At 33.0% G+C, this 21,036-nt stretch overlaps 2 protein-coding genes across 4 annotated transcripts; one reads left to right on the top strand and one right to left on the bottom strand.

Moving 5' to 3' along the window:
• Window positions 1-750: 750 nt before the first annotated feature.
• Window positions 751-21,023, bottom strand: LOC139521006 (methyl-CpG-binding domain protein 3-like). 2 transcript variants are annotated; one of them, XM_071314151.1, is made up of 6 exons: window positions 20,852-21,023; window positions 15,506-15,663; window positions 10,495-10,643; window positions 2,519-2,609; window positions 1,679-1,833; window positions 751-1,043 (listed from the first exon to the last, which is right to left on the bottom strand). In XM_071314151.1, exons 1-6 carry the CDS (start codon window positions 20,962-20,964, stop codon window positions 948-950), a joined length of 762 nt encoding a protein of 253 aa, XP_071170252.1. In that variant the 5' UTR covers window positions 20,965-21,023; the 3' UTR covers window positions 751-947. The 2 variants fall into 2 exon arrangements, with proteins under 2 accessions (XP_071170252.1, XP_071170253.1); XM_071314152.1 differs by having other exon boundaries at window positions 15,545-15,663.
• Window positions 4,409-9,869, top strand: LOC139521005 (uncharacterized). Of its 2 annotated transcripts, none has more exons than XM_071314150.1 (2): window positions 4,409-4,902; window positions 9,304-9,869. In XM_071314150.1, exons 1-2 carry the CDS (start codon window positions 4,557-4,559, stop codon window positions 9,366-9,368), a joined length of 411 nt encoding a protein of 136 aa, XP_071170251.1. In that variant the 5' UTR covers window positions 4,409-4,556; the 3' UTR covers window positions 9,369-9,869. The 2 variants fall into 2 exon arrangements, with proteins under 2 accessions (XP_071170251.1, XP_071170250.1); XM_071314149.1 differs by having other exon boundaries at window positions 8,691-9,869.
• Window positions 21,024-21,036: the final 13 nt, after the last annotated feature.

Below are 21,036 nucleotides of genomic sequence, written 5' to 3'. Positions count from 1 at the left end.
GTTAAAAATTGACTATAAAGGGCAATAACTCCTAAACGGGTCAACTGACCATTTTGGTCATGTTGACTTATTTGTAGATCTTACTTTGCTGAACATTATTGCTGTTTACAGTTTATCTCTATCTATAATAATATTCAAGATAATAACCAAAAACAGCAAAATTTCCTCAAAATTACCAATTCAGGGGCAGCAACCCAACAACCGATTGACCGATTCATCTGAAAATTTCAGGGCAGATAGATCTTGACCTGATAAACATTTTTACCCCGTCAGATTTGCTCTAAATGCTTTGGTTTTTGAGTTATAAGCCAAAAACTGCATTTTACCCCTATGTTCTATTTTTAGCCGTGGCGGCCATCTTGGTTGGTTGACCGGGTCACGCCACACATTTTTTAAACTAGATACCCCAATGATGATTGTGGCCAAGTTTGGTTTGATTTGGCCCAGTAGTTTCAGAGGAGAAGATTTTTGTAAAAGTTAACGACGACGGACGACGGACGACGACGGACGACGGACGCCAAGTGATGAGAAAAGCTCACTTGGCCCTTCGGGCCAGGTGAGCTAAAAATGAAAGTGTACCTAGTACAAATGTATGATTTTTCATGCATTTGACAATTATGCTTATTCAAATGTTTTCATGACACTATAAAAAAATTATTGATCTTATCATAAGATTCGTAAATCAGAAACAATTTTTTTAAATAAGAAACAAATACAAATCATCAGAAGCTGCCATCAACTGAAAAAATGTTTGGAAATATGTACATATTGCAATTAAAATCACACGTCATAATTCTCAACAGTTATATTTCTTCCACTGCCCATTTTTCCACCATGGGACTGTGATGAATGTTATAAAACACCTTGAGGTTTGGCAAAATTCATTACTCTACTTAGGATAAACCTAGCTGCATGCAACAAAATGAATTTTGATTGAATAATGTTCATCATAATAATCCTTTCATAGCTTCTTCTAATCTTCTTCTGGCCTCGATGACTTTCATCTCTTGTCGTTTAATATCTTCTTCTGTAATCATTGTTTGCTAAAAAAATAGGGAAGATATTGTTGTTATAAAAATTGAAATGCATGAAATAGTAACGTCATCTGGTTTCTACAATATTTAACTCAATCTTAAATATTAACTCATATTGCAACTTGGCAATTCTATTTAAATTTAATGAAGATCTGATTTAAAAAATATATCAGGTGTTGCTCCAAATCACATGAAACTATATATATATATTTCATCAGGGCAATATTTATTTCTATTTTAAATGAGGTAATAACCAACAGACATATGCCTGACTAAATGTAACAAAACTAATCTAACTCTGCCACATGTTCATGTGCAAGCTGTCACTCATCAATTATTACCGCAACTATTTTTTGTCATTCAGGGAGTTTCTGGTTATTGGCAGAGTTAAAGCTGGACATATTGCAATGACAGATATTTGTGGTTGTGCTTTCTAGATGTCTAGTGGTTTTAATTTGTTGTGGGGTTGCCCTATAATTGTTGTATAACTTATTTCTCCTTGTAATGACATTAAACATGTCTGGTATGTTGCTTCAACATTTTAAACTTTTCTGTTTGTATTGTGATTCAGTATTTTACATTTTTATGTTAAGTGCTGACCATTTATATTTATAAACCAATCAGAAATGAAATATAATTCTTACTTGAATGTGAGGTTGATTTGCATCTATATTAGCACCAGGGTTTTTAGACAGAGCTTGTTTATTATTTCCTTGTCCCATAACCGGACCATTGTTCATGTGTAACGCTGCTGATATACTTTGTAGAATGTTCTCTGTGCTAAGTTCTGGTCCAACACCTAAAACAATATCAAAATTCAAATAATTACTGGTATATAGAGTTTTGTCATTCCTTTTTTCAAACTGAAAATTATTTTATAGAAGGTTTTTTTTTGTTGTTTCATTTTGTAACTGAAGTTTCCAATTTTTAACAACTTTGAAACTCATGATTCTTAAAGAAAATCTAAAAATTGTCAAAATCAAATGGGTTTGTATTTGTAAAACCAAATATTATGTAAGACTGCAAAACAGAGAAATGTTTCAACTTTACCAAATTTTGAATTTAACATGTAAAGTATGCAGCAATCAAGTTCAAATGAATTATGATTGAAAGGGCAGTACAATATAAATTCTGTGATAAAAGAAATGTCAATTTTTATACAACTACAATGTAGTTGATGTTGGCCTTGTAAGATGCAGCAGGCTTAAGTCTTGATTATTCAACTCTATAGACTAGTAATTCTGGACATAACTTCAAATTATTGTATGATACGTATACAGATAGACAAATAAACTGTATTATAATATGTGGGTCATATTAAAAAATAGATATACCTATCTTATATTGCAACATTATAAGCATTCAAACATCTCACAATATGGACAAAGCATCCAAAACAGATGGCAGTAATTTAAGTTCAATAAATAATTGGCATTTTTTCCCCAAGTTCATTATGCATTAGTTGTTGTGCAGCCATCAAATACCTTGTACATTTCTTGGTAAATCTAAAGCCTTTAGGATATCTTCACTACTGTCAACTGCATGGAAACCTTGAAGACGCTTCTCCCAAAATAACTGTAAAATAATAAACATAAGCCTGATTTTATATGCGGAATTGTGTTGAGATGTTTTGGCTTGGTTTTTTGCTCAACTGTTACCATCTTTTTTGGTAATTAGGGTTTTTGGTCATCAGCAGTTGCCTTTCATCTTCAGCATTCAAAGCAAATTTTTCAATATCCCAGCTTGTCCAGTAACTGGTTTCTTAACAACAAGCAATGTGTGAGTATTGCATGGCAATACATAGTCTGCTACAGGTAAAAGATTAATTGAATTGAAATAAAACTCTAACTTGATCTATAACTTGTCATGGTTTAAACTACAGTCAAACCTGATTAAACCAGACCCTGAATAAACGGTTTCCTGTCCATTCCGGCCGAAAATGAAAGTCCCATATTTTTCCATTCAAAGTCTTTGTTAAAATACCCTTTGTTAACCGGACCCTGTGTATTCCAAATTCCGGTCTAATTATGAAGTCCCAATACTCTTAATTACATTAATTATTACCTGTCAAAACCGGTTTGTCTAAATAATTTCAATGGTCGATATGCAAACAAAATATATTTGTTTATACAATATGGCTTTTCGTGATAATCAATTATTCAGGTGTCAAACTGTGAACCTACAATCGTACAGTAGTGAGCTGTATTATTTATTAAAATATTATAAACGTGTCAATCAAACGAAAAGACTCACCAAATATATCTCGGATTGAACTTACGTTTTAACTTGGATAAACAAATTAAAATTGCGGAGTAAGAAATTCACATCATGATTTCGAAATCCTGAGTTCTCTGTTGTGAACTCCTAAACAAATGACCTTGATAATAAAAAACACCCGGATGACAACAATCAATGGATATTGTACACTGTACGACAACGTTTCGAAAGTGATAAAATTACGTTTGATAACATTCTGGCTTTTTAATCGGCCATTTCAACATTTCAAATTATTGATCATGGGAGTAAATCGAAACTCTTGTCTTACAATCCAAACAACGCGAGCATTATGATGCAAATGCAAACAATGAAAAACGAAGTCAATTTATTTTAATTTATCAGATATAATTTACAATCAGAGAGAACTTTTACATGCAAAATGTCGGACGTCACAAGTCATTAACTTCTGGTCAAAACGGAAACCTGAATAAACCGGCTCACTGTCCAAACCGGCCTTTTTTCATAGTCCTGTAGCCGGCCAGTTTATACAGGTTTTACTGTATATAATAAATATCAAGTCAATATCTTCAGTCATGACAAAAAAAGTGTTGAAAACTGATTAATTAAGTGAACTTTCTAAGTCTAAGGACCATAACTCTGCACAAAATAATTAGAATCTAACAAAATTCAAAATTGATATGTAATTTGTCATGATAAAACTATAAACCAATTTTAAAATCAAAATCTTTAAGCATGACAAAGAAAAGTGCTGATAACTGATTATTTTAGTAAGGACCATAATTCTGCACAATATCATAAGACAAACAAATTTCAAACTTAATCTGTAACTTGTCATGATAAAACTGTCGGAATTGGACTAAAAAGCTGGATCAGAGTACAAAACCAGATTCAAATTCAGTCTCATGTTTTTACAAACAATTTTAAAGAAACAAATATAGCATTATATGGTTTAATTTAAGATTTAAATTATTTAATTAGCAAAACAGTGAAATTTATATTTTACACCTCAGTAATCACACTGGTTCAAACTAGATTTTCGTTAGTATAAACTCTTGCATTAAATTTACTCACTATATTATTTCGCTCTTTTTATTGGATATAAACTTTTCCTTTGTTATTAATTGTTTATTTATACTATTGCAAAGTGTTTTCTTTACATTTTTGAATTTGATATTACGTTGAAATTAGATATTACGTAAAAGCTACTTGGAATTTTTTGATTGCCTTTTTTGAGTTAAAGTGACTTTTGAAGTTGATAGTAATGAACTTTTCCGCCGTTAAAGTATGTCTCGGGAATTAAGGGAAAGTAAGAACGTTAACTATAAACAATTGCATTGTGTGGGAATGTCTAGCCCTAATGTTACGGAAGATGTGTTCAGTTTGGAGAAGGAGATGACTCCAGTGAAGTCAAGAAGACTACAGAAAGTGGAGGAACTTGAGTCGGAGGTCGACAGCAATGACAGTGGTGAAAGCAGCGAGGAAGATGAGGAGTTGCAGAAGTTAAAGAAGGAGTTGGCGAAAGTAAAGCGGAAAAAGAAGGAACAAAAGTCGCAGGAGAAGAAAGAAAAGATCAGGAAGGAAATAGAGAAGGAGAAAAAAGAGTTAAAGAAGAAAACGGAGAAACAAAAAGGTACTGCTAAAGTAGATGATTCTCTTAACATTAATTCTTTAAGAAAATGTCCTTCAATTAAGAAAAAGGCAGAATCGGCTGTTAAGAAAATTTTAGAAATTGATTCAGATGATTCGTCTGATGAAAGTGGGGATACCACTTCTAGCTGTGAGTCCGATGAATTAAGTGATTCTATAAAAAAATCCAAAAGACACAAAAATAAAAGCAAGAAAAAGTCTGGTATATTTGATCATCCGTCAGATGAAGTTGTAAAAAAGCAATTGTGGCCGCAATCAAAATTGCAGTTTGAATATGCGGGGTCTAAAATCAATTTTGATGATCTTGAGTTTAACTTATTTGTGGCTGGAGAATTGGAAATTTTGTCCTCTTCAAAGATAGGCGATGTCGAAAGAATTGGTAGAACAAAGCTGTTGAAAAAAATTGCGTATTATACAGAATTGTATGAGTGGAAGGGTCTGAAAAAAATGTATGCTCATATAATAAGGCAGATTGAAAATGGTTTGGCTGATTGGTCGAAAGATTTCAGTGAGATTGAAACTCCCATTTTGATTAAATATGTAAAATCAGATGTCAAGTCTAAAAAATCTATTCAGTATGGGGAAAACAAAAAACCAGTAAAGAAAGAAGAGACTGTGTTTTATTGTTCGCATTTTCAAAGGAAAAAATGTGTGCATAAGGATTCACATTATGGCAAAATTCGAGGTGTCGATAAGTACCTTCAACATATTTGTGCGACTTGCTGGAGAGAAGATAACAGAAAGGCTTATCATCCGGAATCGTCAGAAATTTGTCCGCATCAAACTAAATGACTGGCAGTAAAAAATGTGTTTGGTAAATGTACAATGTTAAACCCACTAGCAGAAGTTTTTTTACCAAGTTATATGAAATCGTTGGAAAGTGACGATAAACTTGATAATGATAAGGTTGATAATCTTGACAAGGAAAATGCATTTATTAATAAGTGTGCACATTTTTGTAAAAAATACAAGAAAGATTTATTGTGTGATGTAAATGTAGACACATTGAATATTAAGATTAATAAGGTTGGTTTAGTTGCTCAGGATAAACTGAACGATACTGAGTTTAAAAATACTATTGAAATACATAATCAAATTGTTCAATCAGGTTACCCAAATTATTTGGGTTGTAGAATTCCAGTTAAATCTGGAATTAATGTAGATTTTTTTAGGAAAAATTTGATAGACTATGACGATGAAATCATTTGCGAGTTTTTACAGTTTGGTGCTCCGATTGGATATCAGGGAGAAATGTTAATTGAAGGTTCATCTAAAGTTAAGAATCATAAAGGGGCTACAGATTTTCATGATGAAATTTTGGCTTACTTATTAAAGGAAGCTACATATGGAGCAATAATTGGACCGTTTGACAAAAATCCTTTTTCTTGTCATTTCAAAATTTCACCGTTAAATTCGGTGTATAAAAAAGACTCGGTGGAACGAAGGGTCATTTTAGACTTAAGTTTCCCACCTGGAAGATCCGTAAATGATTTTATCTCAAAGGATGTTTATTTAGGTGAGAGGGTTCAATTATCGTATCCGAAAGTTGATGATTTAGTCGGAATAATTAAGGATAAAGGTGGTAAGTGTCTGGTTTTTAAGAAGGATTTGAAAAGGGCCTACAGGCAAATTCCAATTGACCCAGGTGATTTGCATTTAGTTGGTTTTCAGTGGGATAATAAGCTCTTTGCGGATCGTGTTCTTCCTATGGGTTTACAGTCTAGTGCTTTGATTTGTCAAAGAATCACTACAGCTGTTAGTTTTATGTTTTATAAGATGGGATACATGGTTATCAATTATCTAGATGATTTTGGTGGTGCGGATACGGTGGATAAAGCTGATGAAGCTTATATTGCTTTAGGTGCATTACTAGATAGTTGTGGGCTAGAGGAGTCAAAGCAAAAAGGAGTAGCTCCTACTACGAGGATGGAATTTTTAGGAATCACAGTTGACACTGTGAAGTTGACTTTGGAAGTTACTTCAGATCGTGTTCTAGAGATTTCGTTGTTAGTTCAGGCTTGGTTAAGAAAGAAAAAAGCTTCTTTAAGAGAGTTACAGTCAATACTTGGGAAACTTCATTTTGTGTCCACCTGTGTACGACCCGGTAGATTATTTGTCAGTCGTTTGTTGAACTGGCTTCGTAGTGCTTTCCCTTCAAATGTCGTGGGCAGTGGACATAAGATATATAGAAAGATTCCGGTAGAGGTACAGAAAGACTTATTGTGGTGGCATAGGTTTCTGTCGAGCTATAATGGTATATCGATGATGTCTCTTGAAGATTGGTCGTCTCCAGATGAGATTTTTTCAAGCGATGCTTGTTTAGAAGGGTTTGGAGCTATTACTTCAAATAGGTATTTTCATGCTGTTTTTCCTTCTGATATCACAAAAGATCAATTACATATCAACTGTTTGGAGTTACTTGCTATTGTAGTTGCGGTTAAAATTTGGGGGAAAACATTTTGCGGGAAAAAAATTCTGATCTTTTGTGATAATGAGGCGTCCGTTCAGGTCATCAATTCAGGTTCATCTAAGGATGCTTTTATGCAAACTTGTTTGAGAGAGCTTTGTTTTATTCAAGCAAGATTTCAGTTTGAAGTTCGAGCCAGACACATTTTAGGTGTAGAAAATAGACTTGCTGACTATTTGTCTCGATGGCATTGTAGTCATAAATACAGAGAGTTATTTAAGTCAGCTATTTCAGTAGATAGATATGAAGAGGTACCAGTTCTCATGTCAGATTTTTCATTTTTAAATAATTGGTAATTTATTTTACAGAGTTAGAGGTTCTGCGGTTTCAATGTAAAGATTCTGCTAAACATGCTTTTGCGGAGAGTACTTATAAAAATAAGAAAACTCAGTTAGAATCATATTTTATGTTTTGTATATATTTTGAACTTATGCCTGTTCCTGCTACAGTTCATGTTTTGACACTATATGCACAGTTTCTAAGTAGAAGTTTTAAATCTGTTGACTCTATAAAGAATTATCTTAGTTCAGTAAGATATCTGCATTTATTGTTAGATTTAGAATATCCACAGTTTGAAGCTTTTCATTTGAGATTAGTATTAAGAGGTTTATGTAGAATTAAGGCACATTGTCAAAAACAGGCCTTGCCAATTACTCCTCACATTTTACTTCAAATTTATAAGAAGCTGGATATGAATAGTGCATATGATGCTACTATATGGTGTTTATTTTTACATGCCTTTTTTCTAATGTTTAGAAAATCTAATTTGGTGCCAGACTCCATTTCTACTTTTGATCATAATAAACAGCTTTGTAGGGATAGTATTATTTTCGATTGTAAGCGTAAGCTATTATTGATAAGTGTTAAATGGTCGAAAACCATTCAGTTTGGTGAGAGAGAATTATTGATACCTTTAGTCTCGATACCAGATTCTCCATTGTGTCCCGTTCAAGCTTTTTTGAATATGAAGTCTTTAGTTTGTACTTCTGATAAGAGTCCAGCTTATTGTTTTATAAAACATAAATTATGTGTACCTGTCACGTATAGACAATTTCAGACAATATTGAGACAGTTAATTACTGAGATTGGTTTAGATGCTTGTTCATATTCTACACATAGTTTTAGGCGAGGGGGGGCTAGCTGGGCTTTTGCAGCCGAAGTACCTTCTGAATTAATTCAATTGTACGGAGATTGGAAAAGCGATGCTTATAAAAGATATTTAAAATTTTCATTAGATGATAAGATTTCAGTAGCAGAGAAGATGACGGCACATATTTCAGATGTTTTATTATAAATTTTTACAGGGAATTTCTTTGAAAAAAGGGCGACCATTGTGTCAGCGTCTATACCTAAATATGTTAGTGGAATAGATGGGTGTACAACTCAGGCCTTTCCTGGTGCCACTATTGGTCGTCTTACTGAGTTAATTTCATCTGGGAAAGTAGATTTAATTTCATTAGATTTCGTTATAGTTCATGTTGGTACTAATAATATTTCTTCGTCTCAATCCGTAGATACTATTATATCATATTTCGGAGATTTAATTCACAAGTTAAAAAAGATGACATTTGCTAAGTTGATCTTTACTTCTATTCTTCCTAGACCAGTTGATCACATGAAAACTGGAGCTAAAGTTAATAAAGTTAATACTGAGTTAAAAAGATTGTGTAAAAGAAATAATTTATTATATTGTAATTTGTATAGGAGTTTCTTACTCGACAATATTCCAGATGCTTCCTTATTTGCTCCGAGAGATGGGCTTCATTTAAATTTTGCTGGTACAGAACTTTTCAGAAAAAAGATAATCAATATTATTAAGCATCAGAGTATATAAATTGTAATGTGTTACAATTGTGTTTTTTATTTACTTCATACATGTATATTGTTTACTGTAATTATTCTTTTTTCTCTTTTCAGAGAACTTGCATCCTGAATATGATGCTGGTTTTCCTCTAACTACTCAAGATCCACATATATTTTGAGTTGGTTTGCTGTTTTGTCCTTTCATTATCTATACACATTTTGAAAGGATGGAGCTTATTTGAAGTGAGAAAAAAGAGTGATGATAGTATGTCTGGTTTTTATCATCATTATAACTGTTTTGATAGTTATTATTTTATCTTTAATTTTTTTTGGCGGCCTTGCAGGCTTGGCGGATGTTTGCCAAAAAATTTGGTTATATATCTATGTTTATGTATTTTCATTTGTGTATTTAATTATTTATGATATATTGTATTTTGTAATATATTGAAAAAAATATTTATATCAGGCAATACAAATTATACCTATTGACTTCCTTTTATTTCACCCACTTGATAATTGGTTTAATTTAAGATTTAAATTATTTAATTAGCAAAACAGTGAAATTTATATTTTACACCTCAGTAATCACACTGGTTCAAACTAGATTTTCATTAGTATAAACTCTTGCATTAAATTTACTCACTATATTATTTCGCTCTTTTTATTGGATATAAACTTTTCCTTTGTTATTAATTGTTTATTTATACTATTGCAAAGTGTTTTCTTTACATTTTTGAATTTGATATTACGTTGAAATTACCCACCCTCCCTCCCTTGTTAAATTTTTTTTTTCCTTTTATAAATTCATAGTGGCGGATGTTTGCCAAAAAATTTGGTTATATATCTATGTTTATGTATTTTCATTTGTGTATTTAATTATTTATGATATATTGTATTTTGTAATATATTGAAAAAAATATTTATATCAGGCAATACAAATTATACCTATTGACTTCCTTTTATTTCACCCACTTGATAATTTTAACTGAACTGTTTAATTTTACGCTGTCATTATACTCTTAAAGTTGGAAGGACATTAAGCACCTATTCATTGTTTTTATTCAAAATAAATATCCATTGCTTTTCATGGATTCAAGGCCCAGAAAAAAAACCCTGAATTCTATAGAAATTTAAGAAAACTGGTGATGCATACTTGATACATTGTACCAACCTGTTTAGGAGGATCCTGTGGACCATGTTTTAAATCTGTTCATGCATACTTGATACATTGTACCAACCTGTTTAGGAGGATCCTGTGGACCATGTTTTAAATCTGTTCATGCATACTTGATACATTGTACCAACCTGTTTAGGAGGATCCTGTGGACCATGTTTTAAATCTGTCTTTGTTTTACTGTCTGTGTCTTCTCTGATTCGCTTTACTGTAACTGGCTGTTTGAAGATTGAAGCTGTCTGTCTGATAGGTAATGATAAACTGGAATCTTGTCTTATTCCTATAAAACAGTTAAATATAAAACATTATCTTTGTCAGAGTCAGGGATCTCCATGGCCTGTTTAACGATGGAGCCCCGCCATCGTTCAAATGTCTTGCGCCATCGTCAAATGACTCGCGCCATCGTTAAATTGTCTTGCGCCATCGTTAAATTGTCTTCCGCCATCGTTCAAAACTTCATCGTTTTTTGTAGCCCGACGCCATTTTTTTTATCATTTATAATCAAATGCATGTAATTGCATAACCCTTAGGCTTTTTATGTTATAATCCAATACAGTTCTAACGCCTGAGGGATATCCGGATTAAGATCGCTAATTACTTGTACCTGAGCTTGTACAGGTAGATCAACAAACCAGACAGGAGAATACTATCTGAGGATAGACGATCCATTTGTCGAAGTAATCAACTAAGTTTCAGCAAATGATTATGATCATTTAGATTAAATAAATTAATTAATAAATTAATCCAGTTACAAAGAAAACAGTTTAACAAGTCGAACACGTGCTTTATTTTGACTTACGCAATCAGCATCCCCCTTTTTTAAGAAGTACAAAATAAGACGCAAAACAGTAAATATTATTTCATCGCAAATAACTCGAGTACTGCTGTAACGATAATTTAGAATTACTTTAAAAGTTTAAAAGTAAAAACTTAAATATTTCCTGTAAAGAAATATCGTATCTAAATTCCGAATTCATTTCGTATATTACAATCAAATTGATACATCCGCGTTTCCGGTTTCTATTCAGACTCGAAAGATGCATGTTGCACAGCATCAATTTTTCCAGATAAAGACATTAAAAACCTTTTCATTTGTCAACGTTTGCTTTACAAATCTCTTTAACCTTTTACATAACCCGTACGAATTGTTTTGTTGTTGCTGCAAATCAGCCATACCGGTAATGGGCTCTGAATTTGACAGTGTCCACGAAAAATAAGCTCCACATCAGATGAGGCTTGTATAGGGTATATTGGGATACGGGATATTTGCTATTTCAATTTTAGGGATATGGGATATTTGTCCTAAAAGTAAATGGGATATGGGATATTGATGCATTTATAAGGATATTGAATTTTTAACATGAATAAAAATAAGTGAAATTTAAAAGTTAATATTGTAGCGGAATCGGTTTTTATATATCTAAAATTATATGTTAGATTGCTTATTTCAATTTACAATTCATTTTCATTGTTATTATTTTGCTTACATGTTCGTATCTAGGGTAAACTAAAAAGTGTAGTTGATTTCCATTGGTTAATCACTAAGGGTTCTCGGTGTTTTACATAAGATAAATGATAAAAAGCTTTTCTTTCCTTCTCGGTAGTAATCAATAGTTGTTTGGATTAAAATATATTCGAGTGCACCTTTATATACAAGTTTGTATCGAAGTACGCGGTTGGTTAAAGTTGTTATTTCTTCACCTGTAATTAGTATATAAAGTAGATATTTTATTAATTCGGCCGCTTGATCGTATAAAGCCAAGGTCTGTATAAGACATAATCGACATTTGGTTTGAATAAAACCGCCGTTGTTTATCTTTATTATTAAGGGCTTACGGGTGTATTATACCCCGATGTCTGAATAAGACATTGCAACTTGGTTTGAATAAAACCGATATGCTTTATTTCTTAGGGCGATTGTTCGTTACTTTATTTGGTCCGCTTTTAGTCCATAGCGTGTTCTAGTAAGAATTTAGTAAAGAAGCTTTTATATTTTGGGGGTTTGAATTTAAGATTTAATGAGATTACGATAGAGTTTCACCGTTTAGGGTATTTACGGTAAAATGGTTAAAAATTGACTATAAAGGGCAATAACTCCTAAAGGGGTCAACTGACCATTTCGGTCGTGTTGACTTATTTGTAAATCTTACTTTGCTGAACATTATAGCTGTTTACAGTTTATCTCTATCTATAATAATATCCAAGATAATAACCATATAACGGCAAAATTTCCTTAAAATTGCCAATTCAGGGGCAGCAACCCAACAACCGGTTGTCCGGGTTGTCCGATTCGTCTGAAAATTTCAGGGCAGATAGATCTTGACTTGATAAACAATTTAACCCCATGTCAGATTTGCTCTAAATGCTTCGGTTTCAGAGTTATAAGCCAAAAACTGCATTTGACCCCTATGTTCTATTTTTAGCCATGGCGGCCATCTTGGTTGGATGGCCGGGTAACCGAACACATTTTTTAAACTAGTTACCCCAATGATGATTGTGGCCAAGTTTGGATTAATTTGGTCCAGTAGTTTCAGAGGAGAAGGTTTTTGTAAAAGTTAACGACGACGGACGACGGACGCCAAGTGATGAGAAAAGCCCACTTGGCCCTTCGGGCCAGGTGAGCTAAAAAGTAACAAAAATATTGGGATCTATGTAATTCATAAAGTTAAAGATCACAGAGTCAAATGCTGTGTTATTTCTTTGCAAAACAAGGGCTGAGCAAATTTTGCCTGCTGTAAAAATATTACAACAGTTAAGTGTAATAGAGGTACATTAGCAGAAAGCTTTCTTGTGTTAAATTTTGAGTTATTGAACTTGCATACTTAATATCCACTTTTTGATATGGAAGTGCTCTGACGTCCTACAGTCTCAGCTTGTCTGGCAAAACAGCCGTTGGATGTCAAAGCAATCTCTGACAAGAGACAGGGTTGAGTCCTTCTGTTCTTTCCAACATAGGTTAACGTGTAGGATGAAGTTTCTTATCAATGAAAGAAGAATGCTATCAAAATGAAATTTTAGTCATATGCATCACGGTTTGAACAATTAAAAAAAAGTCTGAAATTAGACCCCTTACACTAAATTTATCGTTTACGAAATTACGATCACATAAAAAGAGTTTGTTATACAAGGCTCTAAGATGGAACACTTCATCTTTTTGACACATACATGTATATTCTTAATTAACACTGGAAGTATGCACTGTAAATTTCCTTAAACACAGTTTGTTTTCCCAGTCAAAATTGTTGACGTTGTGATGATGAGGGAAAAAATGGGCTTGGGAATGAATTTATAATGATTTTTTGGGATATTTGAAAATAGTTTAAGGGATATGGGATATTTGTAAAACATATTTTTTGGGATATTAGGGGTAAAAATTATAAGGATACGGGATATTGGGATAAAAACTTAATGGGATATGGGATATTGACACCCCCCCCCCCCCCTAAACAAGCCTCTCAGATGATTTTTAACCCCCATAACAATTACCAAAAATAAAAGAAATCTGCATGGGGACCTGCATGACAGCTTTTGGTCATTCTCGACTAAGGGGGACCATGAAGACTTGGCATTTGAATGGTTAAAAACGGCAATAAATGAAAATATTGATACTTCTAATTCTATAATGAAAATTCAAATAAATATAATTTAAATAAGCAATGAATTTGCATGTTCGCCATTCCTTGTATGGAGGGATAAAATACTTCCGATCGCGCTACACTGTACAGCGTAGACAAGGTTTGTAATGGTGAAAGTTCCTCCATGGTTTAATTTTCATCCATGGAGATCCCTGAGAGTATCAAATCAAACCGCTGCATCCTCATCTCCAGTTGTCCATTTACACATGTACACACACTATTCCCAGGAACAGTTTTGTTAACAATCAATGCATTCGTACATGTACTATAATAAATTTTGATTAGGATTTATACAATGATATAAACCATTTAAAAATCTTTTTTAAAGTATTAAACAGTTTTTGTTGACTTTGAAACAAACAAAGATTTCGTTTTATAATAATTATGATGATTGATATCATTTTGACCACAATGAATTTAAAAGTTAAAGAAAAGTGCCGTCTGATATGGTTAACTGGAATAACTCAACTAGGTAGAAATACTAACTGTTAATTTTAAATTAATTGTGTGCATTTATTTTTGCACATCTTTAAAAGTAGACAATAATGTGACATTAGTAAATGTGATAACTGTTAATGTTTTAGTAGAATATTTCCCTTGTGTCACAAATAATATTTCCCTTACGCTTATTTTTATTAGGAAATTTCAGCTTCAAGAAGTTATCTAATACTAATTCCTGATTTACAGTCATGAAAAAAGGCTCTATGATGAATATATATATAAATGAAAAAGCCAGGGAAATTGCTATATTTACATGATACTAGATTCTAGGGTAACATGTAATTTACATAGAGTTGACTAGGATAAATAACATGCACATCACAATTTGTTGTTTCAGAATCTAAAATACTTTGTTTGTACACAGTCAAAATAGATAGGTCGTTATGCTTACAATGTTGTTAATTTATCACAATGTTTTGGTGATTTTTAAAAACTACACAAAGTTAATAGCTAGAGTGACTAAGGAATATTATCAGGTTATGACAGAGTAATTTGTAATAACTGGATCTAAAACTGTTTTCAGTCTACAAATGTTTGATCTTGGACTTTTGGTCATGGAGAAGCACACACTTATCTGCCAGATGTTATCTATTTATCTGAACTATTTAATACAGGTTTGATGTGTTTTGTATATCACATTTTAAACTGATCTTGTATCAAATAATAAAACTATTCCAAATTTAGCTGGAAGTAATGAGAAATAAGCATTTAAACTACCATTTTAGCAAATTCATATATATCAAACCAGATATTTGTACCAATACATATTTAATTTTCATGTAATTTTGTTAGAAGATACAAAATAAAATTTGCCAATGTCTTCTAGTATATCCTTCCTTGGTTTCAAAAATCTTTTACATTGTATCGACCTTCTACTTTATAGATACAAAAACTTTTCCCCAGTTCTTTAAACTTTGATCTATCTACTACAAAATATGATCAAACATTTGTAAATGAATGTGCCTTCACCAATGAAAATCAAAGTTGAAAACAGAAATTGACAAACCTCTAGCAAAGTCATAAGGACCACTGTTTGGGCGCTTACTTTTTCTGATTGATGAATGATTTATTTTACCAGTGCGAAAATCAAAGGTCGCTAAATCAAACCCTTCTCCTAGATACCTTGCCATCATTGGTTTGCTTCTGACCTTCTTCCCATCAGGGCTAAAAAAAATCATAATGTTAAATTAAGGTAATTCACAGTTACAATGCATATATGGTAAAGGTACAAAAATGTACCATTTCAATGTTAAAAAAAATGTGTATTATACAAAAATGTACTTAATTTGATAATATAATTATGTAATTCCTAACAATGAATTATAAGATAGGTTTTCAGGTTAATGTTTGTGCATAACAATAAAGAAATATGTGTGTAGTTTTTATCTAAAGCAAAATAGCATGACATAAAGTCATGTCTTTCTTCATTGCGATGACAAAGCGTCAGTATGCCTGCTTTTGTTGTCTAACTAAAGTAAGACATACATCATGTACATTTGTAAACTTAAATCAATTTTTTTTTCTAGATTGATTATAGTTTATTCCAAGAAACAAATACTATGGTTTTAATAAACAATCAATTATATGACAGATACTGTATGTAAATGATGAGATAGATAATTCTGATCAATTCATTGTCCTCATTAGTCAAGGTTGCCAAAACCAGGTTTTACAACTATTACCCAGCCAAGAAGGAAATATTGGGCATGTTGGGTATGAGCTCAATCATTAACTTTACAGATCCCAGTCAAATGTCACAAATATTAAGGGTAGGGCTCATGCAATAACTTTACATATCAGACAAATTTCTGGCATCTGCTGGTCTAAAGATCTCAAAAACATGTTGCTTGTGAGTTGTGACACATCAAAGGCCTATGTGTTTCTACTCTTTTCCGTACCATCCTCATACTTGGTACAAGTCAAATCGGCTTTCATAGAAAAACATCAAATCGGTACCAAATTAAAGTCACTTCAGCATCCAACTAACCCCCCAAAAAAGAAAATGTAATTAAATAAGACAATATATTAACACCTTGATTATTTCAAACTTTTTGTTAAAAATACTGAATTATATATTCAACAATACAAATCAGTGTTCCAGCTAGGATTTCAAATGAGCAGGGTGCCAATCCTGAAAAAGGGCATTTAACGTGCGATATGATAATATGAAAAGGGCATGTTTTAATAAAGATATTAATCAAACATTGTGTTTATTCGTTGAAATCACTGGTTATACAAGAACTACATCATTAGCCCATATAGAACTCTATCTTTCTACTTTTTAGGCTGAAAAACTTGTCAAGCAGCTTTTCACACGGCAAGTTTTTAAATCATTGCTTGGCACAGTTAAGCTTTATATGCAGCACAAGGATCCGGAAATTTTTTCACCTAATTTCTGTCATTTTCATATAACTTAAAAGTTGGTGCCCCTTTTCAAAAACAGATTGTCAAAATCTCATTACTGCATGAGTATGCTACTACTCGTAGCATCAACGAACTTGTTTAACTGTTGCATCGCGTTTACTTCATGATTTATCCTACCATTTTCCTAAAATCGATCAAGAGCAATTAAGGGAAGGCAACAGTTTAAGAATAAAATGATTTTAATGACTCAAAATCGTAATTTTCTCAGTCATCGCTTACGTTTCTTTCGATTCTGAAGTCGAAATTCAAACCGGATGTAATGCGACAATACTAAAACGAACAATTCCGGACTTATTCACCGGGATTAGTTTTGTTTATCAAATTCACAGGAAAACATCGTTTTTTTAATATTTTACCTTTAATAGTGTAAGAATATTAATGCAAATAGTTGCACTTGCTTTATTTAGCAAGAAATCATTTTAAATTAAGATTTAGTGTCAAATCTGCGGAAGAGAATTTTAGGCATGCGTATCATAGTAAACAAAGCATGTGTGTTAGTAGTGAAAAAAATATTTTTTCTACGTTAATTAAATCAAGTTTTAATTTAATTTTAAATCATAATTAACAATTGTCTTAGCTGAAAAGTAGTTAAATAATGAAGACAGTTGGTATTGAATTTTAATTTCTTTATAATATTAGTTCGGAGCTTGTGATTAATAGCCAGGTGTGAATTAAAAACACAGGTAAAGAGATTAGCGATCATTAGCACATAGCTCCCTGAGGCATTAATATAGCTATTAGGAGGGCCCTCAGGATTATAACACTTTACTGGAGTGGCAGTTTAATTACATAAAATCGATAACAAAACAAAAATATGTTTAAAATGGCGATTTGAAACTCAATCTCAACGAAATGACCGAAATTATTTCTGTTGAAAAATAAAATTTGACCTAAATCCCAATAAATGATTTAGGACTTTTGAGTTTCCAAATCGGTCATGTCTGGCATATATGACCGTTTCCGGACCCTTGATGCAGCATGTTTTGAAAGGTATCCTGCTTTATTTTGTTTCTATGATTTGACACACTTTACCAGTTTCACCTTTCTTCCTCTGCTCTGCTTAATGGCAATACAGCACAAAACAGCTGTGCTCAGTAAATGCACAATGTTAGGATATAGATAGCAACAGTGAAAATTTGTATTAAAAATAAAGAAAACCGAAAAAGATGACCAAGGCACCCTACCAACACTGCTACTAAAAGACCCTCTTTAACTCAAAATACCTAAACATATATATTCTTAAGCAAGAAGTATGTAGACATATTTTAGAATATGTTAAGTGGGTTACTCTATTCTAGGAAAAAATCAGATTGAGTTATCTTTCTTTATTCGGGTGTGCTCCTTCTTTGGAGGATTATAAACAGTACCAGGGCTTCCAAAACGGTCATATATTCCGGTCATTTGTATAATGTCTGGTAAAAGTCCGGCTTGGCAAAGCATGAAACGGTCATATACTTTTTAGTTTTCAAGGCTTTTTCAGTTGTTTTTACATAATTCACGATCTTTTTGACCCAACCTTTTGCCTGTAACATCAACACATTTCCAGTCCTAAATGTGACATGATGATTAATTACTATCAAAACAACACCTACTTCAATACTTTCTGATTTTAATCAAGGCTAAATAGTGGTTGGACAGCGGAAATCTACCTGTTCAGGTGACAGGTGAACTATGTTCATTACCGGACATCGTATAAATTGATCGGTTTATTCACAATTTTTTTCTTACTTTTTAGCGGTTTGTTTCTAATTGATTTAGTCCAAAAGATTAAAATTATTAGAAATTAGTTTATCAACATGATTTAATGAATAATTTAAAAAGGTTTTAAATGAAAAATCGTCAGAACTACATCGTATGAACTAGAACATGTGTGCGCATGTGCACGGGTGGGAAATTTAATTATGCATCCTACATTTCTTCAAAAATGCTAAAATCATCATTGATACCTGTATCTAACGTTCATTTCAAGTATTTTGTTGAAGAAATAACGTGGAAACAGCTTCTTCACTCAGCTGTGCTTTGTAAACGTACACGGATTTTACGTATCCGTTTATGGTCCATGTTTTACCATTGTCAAGTCAACATCCGGTTAGAACAATGTGAAAACGAAAGTAAAGTTTTTGACAATGTCATTTTGCACAAACAAAAAGTCTAAGGCAGGCTGATATGCACACTTTAAATGATGCACTGCCAATTTAACAGTTACATTCGAACATCAAATTCATATCATATCAAAGTAAAGTTTAAAATAGTTTTTTTTAATGTACATGTAATATCAATCATTGGAATGGCCATCTGATTACCATGATTGCCTTTTGTGACTAAGTTTTAAGGGATTAAAATCGGGATCAGATATGAAATGTCCGGCTGGCTCAAATATTTTTTGGAAGCCCTGAACAGTACGTGTAAGATGTAAATATGATCAACAATATGGCGGCTAATTTTGTTATTTTTCGTATAAAAAATGAGGGCAGTCAATGACAAATACGTCTGAATTTGCTGTTTATTTCACGGAGAACAAGTAAAACGATGTCTTCCACAAGTTGTTTGTGGTTATCAACTTTCTGGCATTATGTTTTCTCCATGAAACTACGGTAAACATTGCAAATTGTGTCCAAGTTGTCGTATGCACATTTCTTCAAAGATAATTGCCGACTGACTGATTCTATTTGAATAAATTAATGTTGATGATCATTAATGCGCCCTCTTTTAACGGCCTAGCTGGAACACTGCAAATTTTACATGGGTGCCAATGACTACATCGGGTGCTAATTTGACTAGGACTCAAGAAACTATAGGTGTAGTCCGAGATTACTCTGACGTCCAACGGCTGTTTTGCCAGACAAGCTGGGGCTGTGGGACGTCAGAGCTTGTCTCATATCAAAAAGTGGATATTTGCCCACCCAAAACAGATGCGCTGCTTCGTCGCTTCTGATGCCGACTGACGGCCTTGGAATTATATAAATCGGGCATCAATCTGTTCATTTTTCATTTATCTCTTCATTTATGTAAGTTTCACCTACCTGCGAACATTTATTTTTCCATATTTTAACAGTTTTCACAGTGACCCATCCATTTCGGCATTTTTCCTTTCATTTTCAGAGATAATCACGTGACCACGAGAAAACAGTGATGATTTATGCAAATGACCATAATGTAACACCTCGTTCATTTACGATGCAAGTTATCTAAATGTCCGAGAGCTTCCGATTGTAACGTGGTCGGAACTAAATGCTTCATACCGATCTCCTGTAAAGGAGGTGAAAAATCGTGTTTGGCTACTAAATGTTAAACATCGATCTCCTACAAAGGGGGTGAAAAAATATAAATATTTGCATATTTTGAGTCTCGAGACAACGAACTCTCTCGTAACCTGACGTCAATTTGAAAATGAAAGTGAAAATGCCGAAATCGATGGGTCACTGTGAAAACTGTTAAAATATGGAAAAATAAAGGTTCGCAGGTAGGTGAAACTTAAATAAATGAACAGATAAATGAAAAATGAAGAGATTGATGCCCGATTTATATAATTCCAAGGCCGTCAGTCGGCATCAATAGCGACTAAGCAGCGCATCTATTTTGGGTGGGCAAATATCCACTTTTTTAAATGGGACGAGCTCTGACATCCCACGGCCCCAGCTTGTCTGGCAAAACAGCCGTTGGACGTCAGAGTAATCTCGGACTATATAGGTGTCGATTTGACTATGCTGGGTGCCAATTGTGACTAGAATTCCTTGAAACTGATTACTACTCACTGACAGTCACAGGCACTTTTTTCCATCCATGGAAAGACCCACTATAAACGTATATTTATATATATGTTGATAGTGGGTCTTCCCAGGGATAGAAACAAGTGACATGAAGTGTCTGTGCTGACAGTACTGTGATCTCAAACCGGCGACTGAAATCAATCAACGTAATTTCGTACCTATAGTAATACACATCTGTTTTGCCTGCAGATAGACCAGATTGTCTAACAACTTCTTCTCTTCTCCAACCAGGTGGTAATGATGGACAGTCTGACTGTCGTTTTAGTTCCATTCTTTAAAAAAAAGATAAGATGCTTTCAAGATGGGAACCGGAAGTAAACCGAATTACTTAACAGGTCATTTT

Source organism: Mytilus edulis, chromosome 4 (assembly GCF_963676685.1).
Source record: "Mytilus edulis chromosome 4, xbMytEdul2.2, whole genome shotgun sequence".
NCBI lineage: Eukaryota > Metazoa > Mollusca > Bivalvia > Mytilida > Mytilidae > Mytilus > Mytilus edulis.
This window is presented reverse-complemented; position numbering and strand designations above follow the sequence as displayed.